At 43.5% G+C, this 20,061-nt stretch overlaps 1 protein-coding gene across 1 annotated transcript in view; it reads left to right on the top strand.

Moving 5' to 3' along the window:
- Nucleotides 1–949: 949 nt before the first annotated feature.
- FBXO47 (F-box protein 47) overlaps nucleotides 950–20,061 on the top strand; it is a 34,939-nt gene continuing 15,827 nt past the window's right edge. The window contains exons 1-4 of the mRNA XM_056128034.1: nucleotides 950–998; nucleotides 3,701–3,905; nucleotides 4,306–4,476; nucleotides 16,802–16,878. Coding sequence (XP_055984009.1) covers nucleotides 3,725–3,905; nucleotides 4,306–4,476; nucleotides 16,802–16,878 — 429 coding nt within the window. The 5' untranslated portion in view covers nucleotides 950–998; nucleotides 3,701–3,724. The remainder of the gene's footprint in view (nucleotides 999–3,700; nucleotides 3,906–4,305; nucleotides 4,477–16,801; nucleotides 16,879–20,061) is intronic.

The raw sequence follows: 20,061 nt of genomic DNA, 5'->3' as shown, positions 1-20,061 counted from the left end.
TGTTTTGGGGTGACACCCGACTGGATTCAAGGCCCTCTTCAGGCATTATTCCAGGATGACCCAATAGGTGGTACTGGGGATCGAACCCGTGTTGGACATGTGCAAGGAAAGTGCTGTCTCCCTTGCACAACCTCTTCAAGCCCTCTGCCGTTGATGGTGGTATGGCTGGAGACCCACCTTCGTTGAGTCTGGACAGAGAGCTGTTCTTGTAATTTACCCTTAGAGGGGTGGAGAGATAGGGGATTAAAAAAAAAGTAGTTGGGGCTGGAGTGATAGCACAGCGGGTAGGGCGTTTGCCTTGCATGCAGCTGCCCCCCTTAGATTCCCAGAATCCCATATGGTCCCCCCGGCACCGCTGGGGTAATTCCTGAGTGCTTGAGCCGGGAGTAACCCCCGTGCATTGCCAGGTGTGACCCAAAAAGCAAAAATAAAGAAAGAAAGAAAGAAAGAAAGAAAGAAAGAAAGAAAGAAAGTTGTCTAAAGCCAAAAAACATGATTGGTCCATGATCGGTGTATACTATCAAGCATGTGGTCCTGATTGAGCTGAACATGATAGGGAATATGTTAAAGGGAAGAGCAGAGTCAGAAAAAAAAAAAAGTGGTACAAAATTAGGTTGAAAGGAGAGAAACGCTTTGGAGCAAACATGGGGGCGCCATGCTAAAAACCCTTCCTGGCGCCTCTCTAGAGTCTAAAGAGCCTCCATTGGGCAGGGGAGCCTCAGACTTCATCGAGGTTGGAAGGCACGTGGGGGAGCCATATCTCATAGTATCCATAAGGGGCGGGGCCATGACATTTCTAGAATATTCATGAGGGGGCGGGGACTCTAGGAGCCAGGCGTTCTTGCTATTGGTCGGTGGGTGGGGCCTCCGGCCCGCGGGGCCTCCTGGGAAGATTCGAAAACACTCCAGAGCGCCGCGGGGGCGGTGTGGCGGATCGCTGCGGAGGTTGCCTGTTTGCTGCTCGCGTGCTGCTGGGCTCGCTGGGAAAAGCTTGCCCGGTGGGAAAACCTTGAGGAGGGCATTACTTTTCAAACGTTAAGAAACTTGGGGCTGGTGGGGCAAAATGGCTAGATACCATTTTCCTGTGGTCCTTTAGCCGGAAAACCTTGAAAAGCTGTGGTAAAAAGAGGATGCCCGCGCTTCCCAGACTTTCTTCAGTTTTCTCATTCCCTAGCCGAAAGGGGATGACAGAAGCATTGGGTGGGGTTAGATTCCCGCGTGAGCCCATTTCTCTTTTAGGGGCTCGCCCGGGCGCCTTTTCGTGGGGGTTGGGGTAGGTTCCCGAGGGTAGGTGGCGGGGGTGCTCGCTCCCGGGTTTCGTTCGACGAGCCGAGCGCGCCCCGCGGGGTAGCTGAGGCGAGGCGGGTGGGGGAGGGGCACGGGCAGTTCACACCGCGTGGGGGGGCTGGGCTCCTCAGAGGGGTGAGGCGAGCTCCCCCCTAGGGGTGACTCCCCGACCACGGTCGCTGCGGTCGGGCGAAGCTCGGTGGCGTTCTAGAAGGACGCGAGCGCCGTGAGGGGTGCGGCGAGGGGGCGCCCCATCTGCCCCCAGCCTCGTCAGAGCCCTGGGCCTGCGGATGGGCGAGGGCGCGCTCCCTCAAGGCCGGAGGAGTTCGGGGTTCTCCCACTGGGCGCCATTCTTGCAGGCCTTCCAGTGTCTGCGGGTTCCGGTGTCTCCGGGGTCTTGAAAAGAAGAACCCTTTTAATGGCACGTAAGAAAAAATACCCCGGGAGAAGAAGGCGTAAACTCCCCCTGACACACTTTTTTTTTCGTTAAATAGAAATTGGTCACGTGTCCGGAGCAGTTATACAGAGAAGATAGGGCGTCTGCGGTACACGCAGCCGAAACGGGTTCGGTCCTCGGCATCCCGTCTGGTCCTCCAAAGCCCCGCCAGGAGGACTCCCTGAGCCCAGAACCAGGAGTAAGACCTGAGCACCTCCTGGTGTGGCCCCAAATCCAAAACCGAACAAACCAACCCAAAAGAATAAGCGGAGAAATTAGTCTCTAGATAACCTGCGCAACGATGCAAACCAAGGTTTTAGAACATTCGGAATCCAAGTGTATCCGGTTTGGGTCTTGTTGGTTTATGGGTTCTAGAAGCTTTGGGATCAGGCACAAAGTTCCTCGTGTGGTTTTCCTAATCGCTGTGAAACCCTCCTAAACTAGCTGTCCCCTTCGGGAATACGCCCTAGGTGTGGTATGGGTTTAAGCACATTTCTTACCAGATTTTCAGTTCTAACTGATTTTAATGGTCAGGTTGTCATGTATCCTGATTAAGAAGCAATATGATTTTAGCAGTTACGTGCCAAAAGGGGACATACATATATTTATAACCGATGAGATATGTTCGTTGGTGCTTCAGAAACTGGGAGACCCCTTGATGGATGGTAGTTGTGGTTATACGTATGGAGGGGAGGGGAATTGTGAGGGACGGGGTCATGAGCTACTGCCCAGTCCTGCTATATGTGTACGCAGTACATACAGCAAAAAAAAGAGTTGGGGAGTGTGGGGGGGGGGACCAGAGAGATAGTTCAATGGGTAGGGCTCTTGCCTTGTGTGGCTGACTTGAATTTAATCTCCGGCATCCCATAGGGTTCCCTGAATACCACCAGGATTGATTCCTGAGCGCAGAGCTAGGAGTAACCCTGGAGCATCCCCATACTGGCACAAAAACAAAAAAGGGTTCTTAATTGGAGCGGTAGTTACACAAAGTCTCTATGTGTGAGTGTAAGCGAATTATCAGTGATTATAATAAATTGAATAATCCATTCCCCTTTAATTTTCCTTTTGGGAACTTGAAATAGAAAAAAAATTTTAAGTCAGGCTATATAGGTTTTTCAATGCAGATTTATCAGTAACTCTTACAAGTAGAATTGAGAAGAAAAGAGTTTGTTATTAATTTATTCTAGTCTTAGAATAATTAATTTTACAAGGTTAAATTTACTGCTTATTTTTGTAAAACAGAACATATTTGGTCATCGTCATGCATTTTTCTTAATCTGTTAGATCTAGTAAATTTTGAGAGTTCTAAGTTCTTATTTTTTTAAATCTTTTAATTTTTTGAACAAAAACGCAATATTAATTTTAAAGTAACATTAAAATATAATTTATTGTATTTTATTACTATATTATATTAATTAATATATTATAATGAACATATTTATTTTAATGTAATATATTAATTATATTACCTATATTATTTAATATAATTAATATTTAATAAATTAAATAGCTAATTTAATTTCTCTTTATCTGTAAGTTTATTATGTAATTGCAACAGTAACAAGTCTCACAATGGAGACATTACTGGTGCCCACTCGAACAAATCGATGAACAGGAGGACAGTGACAATAAACAATATTTATTACTAACACTTGTATTTAATACCTGTGTTAAGGCAGCTGATATATACTTGATTCACCCCATTTGGACCCCCAAGTCCCTCCAGGAGTGATATGCGAGCACAGAGGCTGGAGTAAGCCCTGAGCACTGCTGGATGTGGCCCCCAAACAAAACTTTGAGTCTGGAAAATTTTCCAAGTTTCAGTGTCCATGCTTTGCATGCAAGAACCCCAGATTTGATCCCCCAAACTGTGTTTGTATACATTTCATATATGATATATATGAACCTCTGTTTAAAAATATAGAGCTGTTTGTTGCTTTAATCTTCTTTCTTCATCTCTTATAGTTTTTCTAACAGGATAATTCATGAAAGAGAAAAAGAATGGCATCTAGAATAAATACGAGTTTCACTTTGATTCCCAACAATAAATTCAGACGTAGTCATCGAAGGTCCAACTATTTTTCTAACACTTTTGATTCTGATTCTCTGCTATTATCAGCACTTGGAAATTTTAAAGCCTTACCATTGGAAATATTTCAGATAATCTTAAAATATTTGTCAGGTGAGATTTGGGGACTATAAATAGGCTGCATAGACTCAAATTTTTGTTTTTACTACAAATTAACTTGTTATCCTCGAGTCTACTGAAAAGTTAATAGCATTAACATTATGTTTATTTTCTAAAGTTTCTTCATTGTTGTTGTATAAGGAGCACAATGAGAAAGTATGATGCTCAAACTCTTTAAAGCATATTATTAAATAAAATGATAACTGACTGTCATATACCAAAATGTTTCTAATTTATTTAGCATTGAATTTAAAATAATTTTAAGATTTCCCCCTTTTTCTCATTTGTATTTTTTATTATTTAGTAGTTTTAATTTGTTATATTTGTAATTGAGTAGATATACTAATAGTGGTGTTCCTATATTCAAACCATTTATGTTTATTTCTTTTGGTAGTGAAGGATATCAGTTTGCTAAGCATGGTATCCAAAACAGTCAGCCAGCATATTATTAACTACATCTCAACCTCATCAGGAAGCAAAAGGCTTTTACTACAAGACTTTCATAACCTGGAGCTACATGGCAGAAGACAAAACCTCACTATACTGGAGCACTACAGATCTCTAGGTAATTTATGAAATTAGAATTGGAACAAATAAAGAGATATACTTAAGAAAATTTTATTATGCAATTGTAAGGCTTGTGAAAAATGGGATATTTCCTTAAATGTGTATGTTTTTGTATTTTGGTGGTTTTAAATTTAGGGGGCTTTTCTGTTGTTGTTGTTGTTGTTGTTGTTGTTGTTGTTGTTGTTGTTTTAATGTTAGGCCACACCCAGTGGTGCTCAAGGTGTACTTCAGGCTCTGTGCTCAGGGATCACTCCTGGCAGGGCATGAGGAATCATATGGGGTATTGGGGATTGAATCTGGGTTCACTGTGTACAAGGCAAGCACCCTTCCCACTGTGCTATTCTCTGACCCCTAGATTTCTCTTTATCTGTGATCCTTTTTTTTCTTCGATGAACTTTTTCTTAACAACTATCAAACTTATCTTGAAACATAAGAGAATGCACTGTCACGTAGTATTAGTCTTGTGATTTTATTTATTTATTTATTGCTTTTTGGGTCACACCGAGCAATGCACGGGAGTCACTCCTGGCTCTGCACTCAGGAATTACCACTGGCGGTGCTCAGGGGACCATATGGGATGCTGGGAATTGAACCTGGGTCGCCGCCTGCAAGGCAAATGCCCTACCCGCTTTGCTATTGCTCCAACCCCAGTCTTTTGATTTTAGATGAATTTAGTGTCTCTTTCTCAGTGCTGCCATGTCGGTGAAGCCTTCAGGGTCAGGTGAATGAGACCAGTTGTAGTTACTGGTTTTGGCATATCGAATACACAACGGATAGCTTGCCAGGCTCTTCCGTGTGGGCGGAATACTCTCGGTAGCTTGCCAGTCTTTCCGAGAGGGATAGAGGCTTTTGGGACGACCTCTAATCACCCTTGTAGGTGTTACCATATTTGAACCCTATCCAATATGGTACGACAATTCCGGAAGATGGGTATTTAGTGTCTTATGATGTGTCGCACGGCCGCTTCGCGGGTCCAGAAAGCATCCTGGAGTGTGGTGACGGTTGGGTAGTGGAGGTAGTGTCGATAGTGGAAGTCTGCCAGTGGGGTATTTATCTGGCTAGGGTGGGTCTTCTGTGCGCGATCGATCTGATCCCTGGGTGGTTGATGAAAGCAGACAGGGCAGGGTAGGGTGGGGCTCCTGATTAGAATCCCTTTGTCACCTGTGGTTGGTGGGAGCAAGCAGAGAAACTCTGTTCCTGGGTTCACCGAGCTGGAGTCCAAGGTCTCAGAGAGTTCCGCTTATCTTGTTCTGTGGGTCTTCAGTCGTGCGTGAGTCTTGGCTGGAGCTGCCCCGCGGGTCTGGAAAGCATCCTGGAGTGTGGCGACGGCTGGGTAGTGGAGGTAGTGTCGATAGTGGAAGTCTGCCAGTTGGGTATTTATCTGGGTAGGGTGGGTCTTCTGTGCGCGATCCGATCCCTGAGAAAGGAGAGGCCGACAAAATCTCAAGGCCGAACTAGGCTGCCACAACAAAGGAAGACAAAAATGATCATCTGTACTTTCAATGCACGTATGCTAGCATCAGATGCCTCCATCGAGGACCTGATGGTACAAGCGTGAATGATCAAGTACGACATCATTGGTCTGACCGAGACAAGAAGGCACGAATCTCACCATGCCGTTTTCGACACTGGAAAAGAATTGTTCCTTGGAACATGCGATAAAAGAGTTGTAGGAGGCGTCGGTGTCCTTGTCAACACAAACTTGGCCATGAGCATTGATTCATTTGAATGCCTAACAACCTGAATCGGACGTTTACATTTGAATAGATGTGGCTCACTGCCAGCAGTTTCTATCTTCGTTGTCTACGCACCAACATCTCATTACGATGAAAGAGAAATCGAGAAGTTCTACATGGAGCTGGAGAAGTTCTATAAAGAAGACCACACCTTCTACAAGATCATTGTGGGTGATTTTAATGCCAAGATAGGACCGAGAAGATCAGCTGAAGAAGTTCACATCGGGACCCATGGCCTAGAATGGAACGAACAGGGTGAGAGACTGTCTGAGTTCATCATGTCGACCAGGACCATCCATGGTAACTCACAGTTCCAGAAGGCAGAATCTAAATGTTGGACATCGGAGTCTCCCGGTGGACGATTCCACAATGAAATAGACCACATCATATTCAATCGACGGTTTTGCCTGACCGATGTCGCTGTTGTCCCAAAATTTCGAACGGAATCGGACCACCGCCTCCTTCGTGCAAAATTCTACTTCACAGAGCCGGGAGAAAAGACTGCAAAGTTCAAAAGGAGAACTGCCAGAACGACCACCAACTGGGAACTCTTTGGCACTATTGCGGCAACATGGGAAGATGCCATTGTTGACAACATTGACGAGGAATACGATCGACTGGTTCAGCACCTCCATGAATGTGCGAGGAACGCCAAGAGAGAGATAGCCACAAAAAAAGGCCTGTCTTCAAAAAACCTTGAGCTAATTCTCCAGCGTGGTTTGGCACATGCCTCAGGCAACCGCAAGCTAACTTCCAAGCTTGCAAAGCAGTGCAGAGATGCGATCAAGGAAGACCTCAAAGAGAGAAGAGCAGAAGTACTGGTAGATGTGGCAGAAGCTGGGAAAAGTATTCGTAACGCCCACCTGTCCTTCGCCAACTACAAGACCAAGATGACTGCCCTCCGACATCCTGATGGATCCATCACATCCTCTAGAACGGCAATGGAGAAGATTATCCACGACTTCTACTCAAATCTCTTTGATAGCCATGTCCACTTGCCGACATACCAAATTCCACAGGATGGATATGTCATTCCCAACGTTCTCCCTTCAGAAATCCGACACGCCATTTCGTCGGTAAAAAAACAAACAGCACCCAGCCCAGACAAGGTCAGACCTGAACACCTGAAGAACCTGCTGTCAGTACTCATCAATACACTGGCTCGGCTCTTCACTCGCTACCTGTCTGAATGCAAGGTTCCGTCCCAATGGAAAACCAGCAGGACCGTACTACTGTTCAAGAAGGGAGACATCCATGACATTGGCAACTATCGCCCGATCTGCCTATTGTCTGTCATCTACAAGTTGTTCACTCGAGTCATCCTAAATAGGATTGGCAGAACACTAGATGAAGGACAACCGTGCGAGCAAGCCGGGTTCCGCAAAGGATTCAGCACCATCGACCATATCCACACAATAACCAAGCTCATTGAGGTTTCTCAGGAGTTCAAGATGCTGCTCTGTTTAACGTTCATTGATTTAAAGAAGGCCTTTGATTCTGTTGAGACGGAAGCGGTCATTGAAGCCCTAACCCATCAGGGCATCAAGCCCAATACATCAAGATCCTCCATGAGTTGTATTGCGGATTCACTACCAGGACCTCACCATTCTACAAAGAAGTGATCTTTGATGTCAAGAGAGGGGTTCAGCAGGGTGATACCATTTCACCGAAACTCTTCAGTGCCATCCTCGAGAACATCATGCGACGACTGGAATGGGAAGGAATGGGAGTGAAGATAGATGGTCGGCAACTACACCACCTCCGCTTTGCTGATGACATTGTTTTAATAACACCAAACATCAGCCAAGCGGCACAAATGCTGGCCGACTTTGACCGTGAGTGTGGAAAGGTAGGACTACAGCTGAATCTTACGAAGACAATGTTTATGAGAAACAGCCTAGTTCCTGACGCCCCATTCGCTCTCAACGGAACGACCATCTCCGAATGCAACAGCTATGTGTACCTAGGTCGAGAAGTCAACATAACAAATGACCTGGCACCCGAGCTGCGCAGGAGGAAGAGAGCAGCTTGGAACGCCTTCAAGAACGTTGAAGAAATAGCTAAGAGGACGAAGAACCTCCGGCTCTGGGCACATCTCTTTGATTCCACTGTTCTTCCTGCATTAACATATGCCTCAGAGACCTGGGCCCTACGCAAACAGGATGAGAACGCTATTCAGGTCTCCCAAAGAAGAATAGAAAGAGCTATGCTTGGAATATCACGTTTCACTCAAATGAGAGAAAGAATCCGGAGTTCCGACATCCATCGACGATCAAGAATCAGGGACGCTGTCTCATTTGCCAAGGTGTCAAAAATCAGATGGGCTGGTCACGTAATGAGATTTAAAGACGACCGCTGGACTAGAGCTGTTACTGACTGGATTCCACGGGATGTCAAAAGACCGCGTGGCCGCCCACCTACCAGATGGTCAGACTTCTTCGTCAAGATCATGAACGATCGGTTTGAGGCTCTTCATGTTCCCAGAGCGAACAGGTGCCATTGGGCTACACTAGCACGCGACAGGGACAAATGGAGACGTTACCCGCGCCCGCTTGAGCAAATCGACGACTAACGGGAAGTTAAGTGATTAAGTGATTAAGTAGTGTCACTTGCTATATAGTGGCTTACCTATTAGGCTACTGATATATTTTCCATGCTTTATTCCCTTTGGAACTAATATATTTCATCTTTATATCCTTCTTCCTTTCAACTATAACCTAGTCCTTAAAATAGAGAAGAAATTTAAACACATTATTATAGATCATTCCCTTATCAGAAACTGTGGTTTCCTTTATTTTATTAAAGCACTTTGCACACTTACTAATAAATCATAATACTATGATTAAATAGCCTTGTCAAAGGAAATTTTGTATAATCTTTCTTCCATTTATTTGTAATAATTTATGTCTTTCACCTCATTTATTGCTCTTACTCTCTGAGTGCTGAAATAAAGTTTTAATTTTGACTTGACTAATGACAACAATTTAATTATAAAACCACCTTCTAGAAAATTAAAATATGGTAATAATATTAAAGTGATAATGATATTTTTAAAAAGGAGTAATAGTTAAGTGTTACCTTTTAGTAGCCCAAGGATATCTAACTTCAAATAATAAAACCACAGAAATGTGTAAATAAATATATCAAGTATATAATTGTCAAGTATATTTAATAAGATTAAATGAAAGTCATAATCTAATTATAATCTGTTGATTTTAATAGGCATAGTAAAGTCTGCAACAGAATATAGCAATTACTTATTTTGTGTGTTTGTTTTTGAGCCACATCTGTTTGTGTGCAGGGGCTATTCCTGGCTCTGTGCTCAAGATGACTTCTGGCAGGTTCAGAAGATCATATGGGGATGCCAGGGTTCAAACCTAGGTTGACCATTGCAAGATAAGTGTCCTGTCCACTGTACTTTCTCTCTCTGTCTCTCTGGCCCCAGAAATTACATTTTATTACTTATTATTGTAAATATATCCTTCATCTTTCATGGCAGAGGAAGTGGTACTTGGCAGAAGAACTTTTTCTTTTCTCAGAAGGGTGGATTTGAGCCACCGATGGCTCTGTACTCGGGGATCACTCCTGGCAATGCTCAGAGAATTGTATCTGGTTCCAGGAATCAAACTCATGTCTTCTGTGTGCAAGAAAAGTGCCTTACCTGCTATACTATCTCTTGGACCCCAGAACTTATTTTTCAGTTTTTATCTGAAAGAATTTTTTCTCTACACCCATATCCAAACAAACAAAACATCATTAAGACTATTACATGCATAATTCAGTTAAAATTACAGATATGGATATGGGACCTGGAATGTTACTCAGTAGTAAAGCACTAACCTCAGTATATGTGAGGCCCTTGATTTGATGCCAAATACCACCACCAACCAAAAAAAAAAAAAAGGAAAAAATAAATCTCTGGGCCACAGACATACTTTATTAGGCATTTAGGAAGCCCAGGTTGCATCACCAGAGCTAAGGGAGAAAATTAGCAAATACGTATCAGCCAGCTTTTTGTTTTATGTTCTTTTGTGTTATTTGGGGGCCACAACTAATGGTTCTGGATTCTTCTCCTGCTTCTGTGCTTGGTCTTGTATCCAGTAGTGCTTGGGGGACATTCAACATATTCAACCTACATCTCCTGAGTCACTCAGCCTATTGAGCTATCTCTCCAGTCCCACAGCTAACTTTTTTTTCTTATTGATTTTGGAGTCACACCAGGTGTACTTCTCTGAGCACAGAACCACTACTGGCGACCTTGGGAGATCATATGCAATGCCTAGGATCAAACCCAAGTCTGCTTCTTGAGCAAGGCAAGGGGCCCTATCCACTGTACTATCTCTCTGCCCCCACAGCTGTAGCACTGTAGCACTGTCCTCCCTTCTCGAGCGGGCATCAATAACATCTCCACTGTGAGACTTATTGTTACTGTTTTTAGCATATTGAATATACCACAGGGAGCTTGCCAGCCTCTCCCATGAGGGCGGGATACTCTCGGTAGCTTGCCGGGCTCTCCGAAAGGGACAGAGGAATCGAACCCGGGTTGCTGCATGCAAGGCAAATGCCTTACCCGCTGTGCTCTCGAACACCATAGCTAGCTTTTAAAATTTAATCAGGTGGGGCTGGAGTGATATCACAGAGGGTAGGGAGTTTGCCTTGCATGTGGCTGACCCGGGTTCGAGTCCCAGCATCCCATATGGTCCCCCAAGCACTGCCAGGAGTAATTCCTGAGTGCAGAGCCAGGAGTAACGCCTGAGCATCGTCAGGTGTGACCCAAAAAGCTAAATAAATAAATAAATAATAAAATTTAATCAGGGACAGGAGGGATAGTACAACAATTAGGGCCCTTGCATTGCATGGACTGGAGTAATAGCACAATGGGTAGGATGTTTGCCTTGCACGCAACCAACCCAGGTTAGATTCCCAGTATCCCATATGGTCTCCTGAGCACCGCCAAGAGTAATTCCTGAGTGCAGAGCCAGGAATAACCCCTGTGCATCGTCAGGTGTGACCCAAAGAAGAAAATAAAAAAGAAAAGGCACTCAACAATCAACTGTAGCCTACAATTTCCAGGCTATCTGTCATGGGAATGGATGTCAAAACATAAACGGGAGAGAACTCAGCCTAGAAAAATAAAAATAGAAAACGGGCTTATCTTGTTGCTTCTTGTTTTGTCTTTTATACACAAAAATAAGGAGCATTTTTTGTTTAAAACTCAAATCTGGGACTGGAGAAATAACTAAATAGCTGACTTCTTTCTCTGCATGTTGGAGGCACAAGTTCAATACTCAGCACCACTTGATCCACCAAGCGCTGCCAGAAGTGACACTAAGCACAGAGCCAGAATTTAGTCCCAGAGCCAGAAATAGTACCACCCAAAAACCCAAAACCAATTTTTAATTTGGTTTGTTTTTGTTCTGGGGGGTCACACTGAAGGTGCCAAGGGCTTACTCCTGGGATGTATTCAGGTATCACTCTTGGTAGTACTCAGGTGACCATATCAGTCCTGGGGATCAAACCAGGGTTCAAGGAAGGTACCTAACCCCCTGTGGTATCTCTCTGGTCAAAAAAAATTTTTTTAAATAAACATTTTTTTTTAAATGGGCAGAGCCTTGAGCGATAGGATAGGGTGCTTACCGTACAGGTAGCCGATACAAGTTCGATCCCTCACATCATAGTCCCCTGAGCACAAAACCAGGAATAAACCCTGAGCAATGCCAGATGTGACTTTGAAAAAAAAAAAAACACCCTAAACTAAAAAGTAAACATTCAGTTCTGGTCATGAGTTACATAGCAACTTCTAAAAATAAATTTAGCAACCTCTAAAATAAATAAATAAATTCTAAAAATAAATAAAATCCCTGAGCATTTCCGGGAGTGGCCCCAAAGCAAAAACAAAAAATAAGTAAAATTAAAATACATTTCCCATAGATGCACAATTTTATAAAGTAGTTGTGATGTTAAAAAATAAATGCACAAAATACAAAGACAGTCTACAAAATGGGAAAGGATATTCGCCGAATACACATCTGACAAGGGGTTGATACCAAGGATATACAAAGTACTGGTTGAACTCCACAAGAAGAAAACATCCAACCCCATCAAAAAATGGGGCAATGAAATGAACAGAAATTTTCTCAAAGAAGAAATTCGAATGGCTAAAAGGCACAGGAGAAATTGCTCTACATCATTAATCATCAGGGAGATGCAGATCAAAACAACATTGAGATATCATTTCACACCACAGAGACTGGCCCACATCCAAAAGAACAAAAGCAACTGGTGTTGGCGTAGATGTGGCGAGAAAGGGACCCTTCTTCACTGCTGGTGGGAATGCTGACTGGTTCAGCCCTTTTGGAAAACAGTATGGACGATTCTCAAAAAATTAGAATTTGAGCTCTCATTTGACCCAGCAATACCACTTCTGGGAATATATCCCAGAGAGGCAAAAAAGTATAGTCGAAGTGACATCTGCACTTGTTTGTTCATTGCAGCACTGTTTACAATAGCTAGAATCTGGAAAAAAAAACCTGAGTGCCTGAGAACAGATGACTGGTTAAAGAAACTTTGGTATATCTACACAATGGAGTACTATGTAGCTATTAGAAAGGATGAAGTCATGAAATTTACATACAAGTGGTACTACATGGAAAGTATCATGCTAAGTGAAATGAGTCAGAAAGAGAGGGACAGACATAGAAAGATTGCATTCATCTGGGGAACATAAAGTAACAAAATAGGAACACCCAAGAATAGCCTAAGTACCAGGAGGTTTACTCCATGGCTTGGAGGCCAGCTGCACACCCTAGGGGTAAAGGCAGCTCAGATAGAGAAGGGAGCACCAAATAAAGGGTGTTGGGAAGATCTGCCCAGGATGGGAGACGCATGCTGAAAGTAGACTATAGACTGAACATGATTGCCATTCAATTCCTCTTTTGCAAACCACAGCACCCAAAAGCAGAGAGAGAATAAAAGGGAATGCCCTGCCACAGAAGCAGGGGAGGATGGGGGGATAGGGGGTGGGAGGGATACTGGGATTAGTGGTGGTAGAGAATGGGCACTGGTGGAGGGATGGGTACTTGATCATTGTATAACTGAAACCCAAGAACAAAAATTTGTAAGTCTACAACTGTACCTCATGGTGTTTCACTAATAAAAATTTAAAAAATAAATGCAGAGGCTAAGAGATAGTGAAGGGGTTAAGGCACTTGTCTTGCACATGGCCAACCCTGGCCCCCTGAGCACACCAGGAGTGAAGCCTTGAGCACTGCTTGGTGTGTCCCCCCTAAAAAAAGGTTAATGACATTCAAGTATATGTTTTCCTACAGTATATCTTATTTATAGTTTTAGAACATTTGGCCATTATAGGAATGTAATAGTGTGTTGCCATTTTAGGAAGACAGAATACTTTAAAAGTTAGAGGAAACGAATCATACATTTCCTGTAATTGAAGTTACATATCTCACTGGGAAGTTGAAAGACTTTTTTTTCCCTTTTAAAATATGTGAACACAAAATTCTATACATTCTTAACATGCAAGCCCCATAAAAGGATAATGTCAAAGAGAACGGTATTTCATCCAAACTGGATACTTTCTGTGAGCAAAACTGACTTCTGACCTCTGAAACTTTTAAGTACTTATGATTTTAAATTTCTTATTTAAAGAGAATACAATTGCAGCTATATTCACTTTTTTTTCATGTTTTACGTTATCAACTCTCTTTTGTTTTTTGTTTGTTTGTTTGGGGTCCATGCCTGGCAGTGCTCAGGGGTTACACCTGGCTCTGCACTCGGTAATTATTCCTGGCAGTGCTAGAGGGACCATATGGGATGCCAGGAATTGAACCCAGGTGAACCATGTGCAGGCAAATGCCATATATGGTTGTACTGTTGTCTGGTCCTTCAACTCCTTTTCTTTCTTTTTTTTTTTTTTCAATTATAAAGAAGGCCTCCCAAAGTAGTACTCAGAGGTTGGGAGCCTTCTCCTCAGTTCTCAGTTAGTCAGTCAATTTGAAAGCCTGAGGATAAGGTGCTGCTTTATGTAGTAGCAGAGATCAAGCTTGAGTCAGCCATATGCAAGGCATGAGCCTTAATCCCTGTACTATCTATGTGGTCCCTACATTAACAACTTTTTTTTTTTGGCTTTTAGGGTCATACCTGGCGATCCACAGGGGTTACTCCTGGCTCTGCACTCAGGAATTACTCCTGGCGGTGCTCAGGGGACCATATGGGATGCTGGGGATCGAACTCGGATCAGCCGCGTGCAAGGCAAACGCCCTACCCTCTGTACTATCGCTCCAGACCCTACATTAACAACTCTTAAAAATATTTTTTTTAGTGGAGGATCAGTCCAGACTGCAAGGGAGTTGGAGAGACAAGGGAGCTGGAGAAAGAGAGAGCAGGGCTACAAGATGGACCACAGAGACTAGCAAGGAGAACATGTGCTTGAGAGAACCTAGGCCCTCCATAACATAAATTTCTTATATGGGATAAACTTCCTTGTAATAAACTGCTACAAAAATCAAACAAAAAATTTTTTTTCTTAGAACTAGAGAGGTGGCTCAAGGGGCTGTATGCCTGGGTTAAATCCCTACTACCACCACATCAATCGAACACTGCCAGGGCAATCCCTGTACACTACTGATTATGCAGGCCCCCCTCTCATTTTTTTTCTCTAGTGGATGGATTCTTTTATTAAATATTCTATTTTTGTCTTTCTTTATATTCCACATATAAGCGAGATCATTTGGTGATGGCCAGGTTGCAGCAAACTGCATGATTTCCTCTTTTCTCATAGCTGAGTAGTTTTAGATAATATGGAAACTGATTGTAAAACATGTTACCTAATACAAGAGAGAGAGAGAGAGAGAGAGAGAGAGAGAGAGAGAATGGGGCCACAGTGATAGTGAATGGGTAGGGGGTTTACAGTCGACTGGGTTTAATCCCTGGCACCCCATATGATCCCCAAACTCTGACAAGAATAATTCTTTAGCACAGAGTCAGGAGTAAACCCTGACCACCTCCAGGTGTGGGCCACACCTCCCAAAAAGAAGAAGCCTTGTAGTTCTGTTCCTAAGGATCATTCCCAGTGGGGCTCAGGAGACCATATAGATGCTGGGGATTGAACCCAGGTCTGGTGTGTGCAAGTCAAGTGCTCTACCTTCTATCTCTCCAGCCCCTCCCTTGTATATTTTGTGTGGTCATTTTTTTAAAGGTTTTTGTTATGATCATTGTTTGTTTTTGAGCCACACCCATTAGTACTTAGGAGGTACCACTCCCATTTATGTGCTCTGGAGACTATGCAATACCAAGAGTTGAACCTTGGCCCCTGCATGCAAAGCATTCTATCCAGGCCATTGAGCTATCACTCTGGTCCTTATTGTATCTTTTAAAATTTAAATATTTTGCTATACCCATGGGCTGGAGCAATAACACAGCGGTAGGGTGTTTGCCTTGCACGCAGCCAACATGGCCGACCTGAGTTCGATTCTTCTGCCCCTCTCAGAGAGCCCGGCAAGCTACCGAGAATATCTCGCCTGCACAGCAAAGCCTGGCAAGCTCCCTGTGACGTATTCGATATGCCAAACACAGTAACAACAAAGTCTCACGATGGAGACGTTACTGGGCCCGCTCGAGCAAATCGATGAACAATGGGAGGACAGTGACAGTGACAGCTATACCCATAGTATAAAATTCTTTTTTTCTTGGAGGGAGAGGGATATCTTTGGGACAAACCAGATAATACTCAGTGTCTAATTCCTAGTTTTATACTCAGTGTTCACACCTGATGGTACCATATGTGATACTGAGGATGGAACTAGGATTATATCAATTTCATGACCTGCCATACTATCTGCCCCCCCCCCATTATTTTTTGCAGTGTGGGACAAGAGGTAGTGAGATGGGGATTAAACCTTGGGCCTCAAACATTCAAGGCATGAGCTGTACCACTGAGCCACAATCCCAGCCCCTCAATTTCATAAATTTGGTTTTTGGGTCAATTGGTATTACATAGGAAACTGCAGATCCAGGATTGAACCTGGGCACTTGTAAGATCACCCCTTGAACCTTCTCCCTAGTCCCAATAATTCATAATTTTTTTTGTTTTATTTTGGGCCACACCAGGCAGTACTCAGGCCTTACTCCTGGCTCTGCATTTAGGCAACACTCCTGGTGGGGCTTAGGGTGCCCAGGAATTGAACTTGGGCTGGTTACATTCAAGACAAGTGCCTTACTGACTGTACTATCATTCTAACACTTTCTTTTGGGGTACGGTCACACCAGCTGTGCTCAGGGCTTACTCCTGGCCCTATAAAGTTTTATACCAGTGACTCTTAAATATCAGTGTCACTTGGTAAGCACCAAAGAAGTGTTTTGCACCTTTTTTCCTGTACTGTCTTCCCAGGCCCATAATTTTAATTTTAATTTTGTTGCAGAGGTGGAGCTCAAACTCAGGGCTATACATATACAAGGCATGTACTTTACTACTGAGCCACACCCCCGGCCCTATGCTATGCTTCTTAAATATTCACAAGTTAGTTGCATTGTTGATATCACTTTTGTCATATGTCTCTTTAATTTTCTCAGGTCTGCTATTTAAAAGATGTACATTGCTGCTACCCACTAAAGAAAGACTAAAGTACATTAACAAGATACTCACAGAAGTAAGATCATATCAATTAGTTTATAATCTTGATTTTTAGTAAAGATGTTTTTCTCTTAATGTCTATACTCATTTATAACTATCTTTAATTGGTATATTTTCATTAATTTGTTCTACAAAATGATGATAATATAATACTTTCTCAAATACTTGGAGATTATAAAACAATTTTCTTACAATTGCCTTTTACTTATAGTAAAACAATTCTTATTATTTGGGGGCCAGACCTGGTGGTTCCCAGTGGTCACTCCTGCAGGTACTGTGGTCAAGGGATTGAACTGGGGTCAGTGCACATTCATGACAATGTGACTTAGTTCCTCAAAACAATTATTTTAATTGGGTGAGGGGAGTGACACCCAGCAGTGCTCAGGACTTACTCCTAAATCTGCATTCAAGGATCACTTCTGGTGGGACCAAGGGATCATAAGGGGTGCTGGGCATAGAACCCAAGCTTGCCATGTGCAAGACAAGCACACTACCCACTATACTATCTCTCCAGCCCTTTCAAAACAATTTTTAAATATAATTAAGTATAGTATTAAATTTTGTTGGTTTTATCATGTTTATAAATTTTTTTTTCTACATGGGAGTTCTGAGAGTGTTTTCAATTGGTGGTTTAGGGGCCTGAGAGAGAATATAGGGGATAAGGCACATGCCTTGTATACAAACAACTCTGGTTAGATTCTATACCACCTGGTATATTAGTGGAAGCCCTAGAGAATTCTGAGCACTACTGGGTGGCCTGGTTAAACCCTGGCACCGTAGGGCCTGCCTCCTTGGACTCTCATTGAACTGCTCTGCCAGTCTGGTGGACCCAGAATCTCTAAGAGGCTTCTTGAGCTCTTCTTGGGAGGTTCCGCCACTCCCCAAAAAGAAGTGCATATTTAGGGGCCAGAGAGAGAGTTCAGCAGGTAAGGCACATGCCTTGCATGCAGTTGACCTGTGTTCAGTTCCTGGTATCCCATCGCCAGGTGTGATCCAAAAAGAAAAAAAAAAAGATAGTAAAAAGGGTTTGAAACACAGTACTTGGGAGGAAGGGCGGAGTGATAATACAGCAGGTAGGGCATTTGCCTTATAAGTGGCTGACACGGCTTCAATACCCAGCATCCCATATGGCACCCCAAGCATTGCCAAGAGTAATTCCTGAGTGCAGAGCGAGGAATAACCCCTGAGCATCACTGGTGTGTCCCTCCCCTGAAAAAAAGTGGTTATTTATATATTTTATTAAAATAAAAATAATTTTGACAATAGAACAGTGGCTAGGGCACTTGCCTTGCACATGACCAACCCAGTTTTGATCCCCAGCAATACATATAATCCCCTGAGAACTACCAGGAGTGTTCCATGAGTTCAGAGGCAGGAATAAACCCTGAGCACTGCAGGGAGTGTCCCCAAAAAATACATAAAATGTAAATAACTTATGGCTTTATTAAAATTTAGCTGTTATTTTTTCAATTCAAATGAGTTTTTTAGCCACCCCCATATACCCCAGTACTGGTTTTTTTTTGCTTTTTTTGGTGGGGGGGTCATACCCAGCGATGCTCAGGGGTTACTCCTGGCTTTTTTTTTTTTTTGCTTTTTGTGGCCCCATATCCAGGAGGTTCTACCCCCAACTGTGACTCAACTAAAGAGTATGTCTCTATGTAAGCATGTGTGCCAGCACTGCAATCTAAAGGAGCACACACTGCAGTAAGTGTGTGACTCCCAGTGAGCACCACAGCTAGGAGTATATTATAGTCCCAGCTATCATAACAACAAAGGGAAGGGGAGAGGAGAAAGGAGGGATTTTTTTTTAAACTTTTTTATTGAATCACTGTGGGATAGAGCATTACAAAACCATTAATTATTGGATTTCAAAGTCATATAGTATAAAAGGAGGGAATTTTTTAAGAAGAAAAACATTCAGTTGATGAAAGTAATATTTTAGGAAGACACCCTGCTTCAGCATACAGAATATATTGGAGGGTGAAGAATAAGATAGTAAAAAGGGGGCCTGGAGCAATAGCACAGTGGGTAGGGCTTTTGCCTTGCACGCGGCCAGCCCGGGTTTGATTCCCAGCATCCCATATGGTTCCCTGAGTACCACCAGAGATTGAACCTAGGTTGGCTATGTGAAAGGCAAATGCCCTACCTGCTGCACTATCTTGCCAGTCCCAACACATGTTTTTAGTTGAAGTGCTTTCTGGAGATTGCACGCTGAATTTTGGTGTTTATGCATATACAGCGGTAGGGCGTTTGCCTTGCACGCAGCCAACATGGCTAACCCAAGTTCGATTCTTCCGCCCCTCTCAGAGAGCCCGGCAAGCTACTGAGAGTATCTCACCTACACGGCAAAGCTTGGCAAACTACCCGTGACATATTCAATATGCCAAACACAGTAACAAGTCTCACAATGTTACTGGGCCCGCTCGAGCAAATCGATGAACAACGGGAGGACAGCGATCTTTCAGTGAAGGCACTAAGCCCTGAGTTCAATCCTGGATATTACATATCACCCCGCACCACACCAGGTGTGGCCCTAGGAGTTCCCAAGCACTACTGAGCCAAAGAGGCACCACATTACTGAGCAGCCAGGCAAGTCGTGAGTTGAGTTGCCTCTGAGCAACCTGAACACTGCGTAAAAGGTAGCACTGTAGCACTGTCCTCCCCTTGTTCATCGATTTTCTCGAGTGGGCACCAGTAATGTCTTCATTCTGAGACTTGCTGTTACATACATCGATATGCCAAAATATGCCTGGTAGCTTGCCAGGCTTTGCCGTGTGGGCGGAATACTCTCGGTAGCTTGCCAGGCTCTCTAAGAAGAGTGGAGGAATCGAACCTGGGCCGACCGCATGCAAGGCAAATGCCCTACCCACTATGCTATGGCTCCAGCCTGCTTAAAAGGTACCCCTCAAAAAAAATCTCTCAAGGGTTGGAGAGATAGTACATCAGGTAAGGCATATGGCCACACATGTTCTATTACTGTCACCCTACATGGTCCCCTGAGCACAGAGCCAGGGGTAATACCTGAATATCACCAAGTATGGTATGTTTGTTTTGGAGCCCCATGACTCCAAAACAAACAAAATCTTTCTGTGGTTTCTCACTCTAATCAAAATAAGGTCCCAAGTCTATACTAGGGACCAGAGAGATAATAGAGTGAGTAAGGTGCTTGCCTTGCATTCATTCTACCTGACTCTGATCC

Source organism: Sorex fumeus, unplaced genomic scaffold (assembly GCF_029834395.1).
Source record: "Sorex fumeus unplaced genomic scaffold, SorFum_2.1 ptg000063l, whole genome shotgun sequence".
NCBI lineage: Eukaryota > Metazoa > Chordata > Mammalia > Eulipotyphla > Soricidae > Sorex > Sorex fumeus.
The sequence above is the reverse complement of the archived record's forward strand: the minus strand, read 5'-3'. Positions and strand labels throughout refer to the sequence as shown.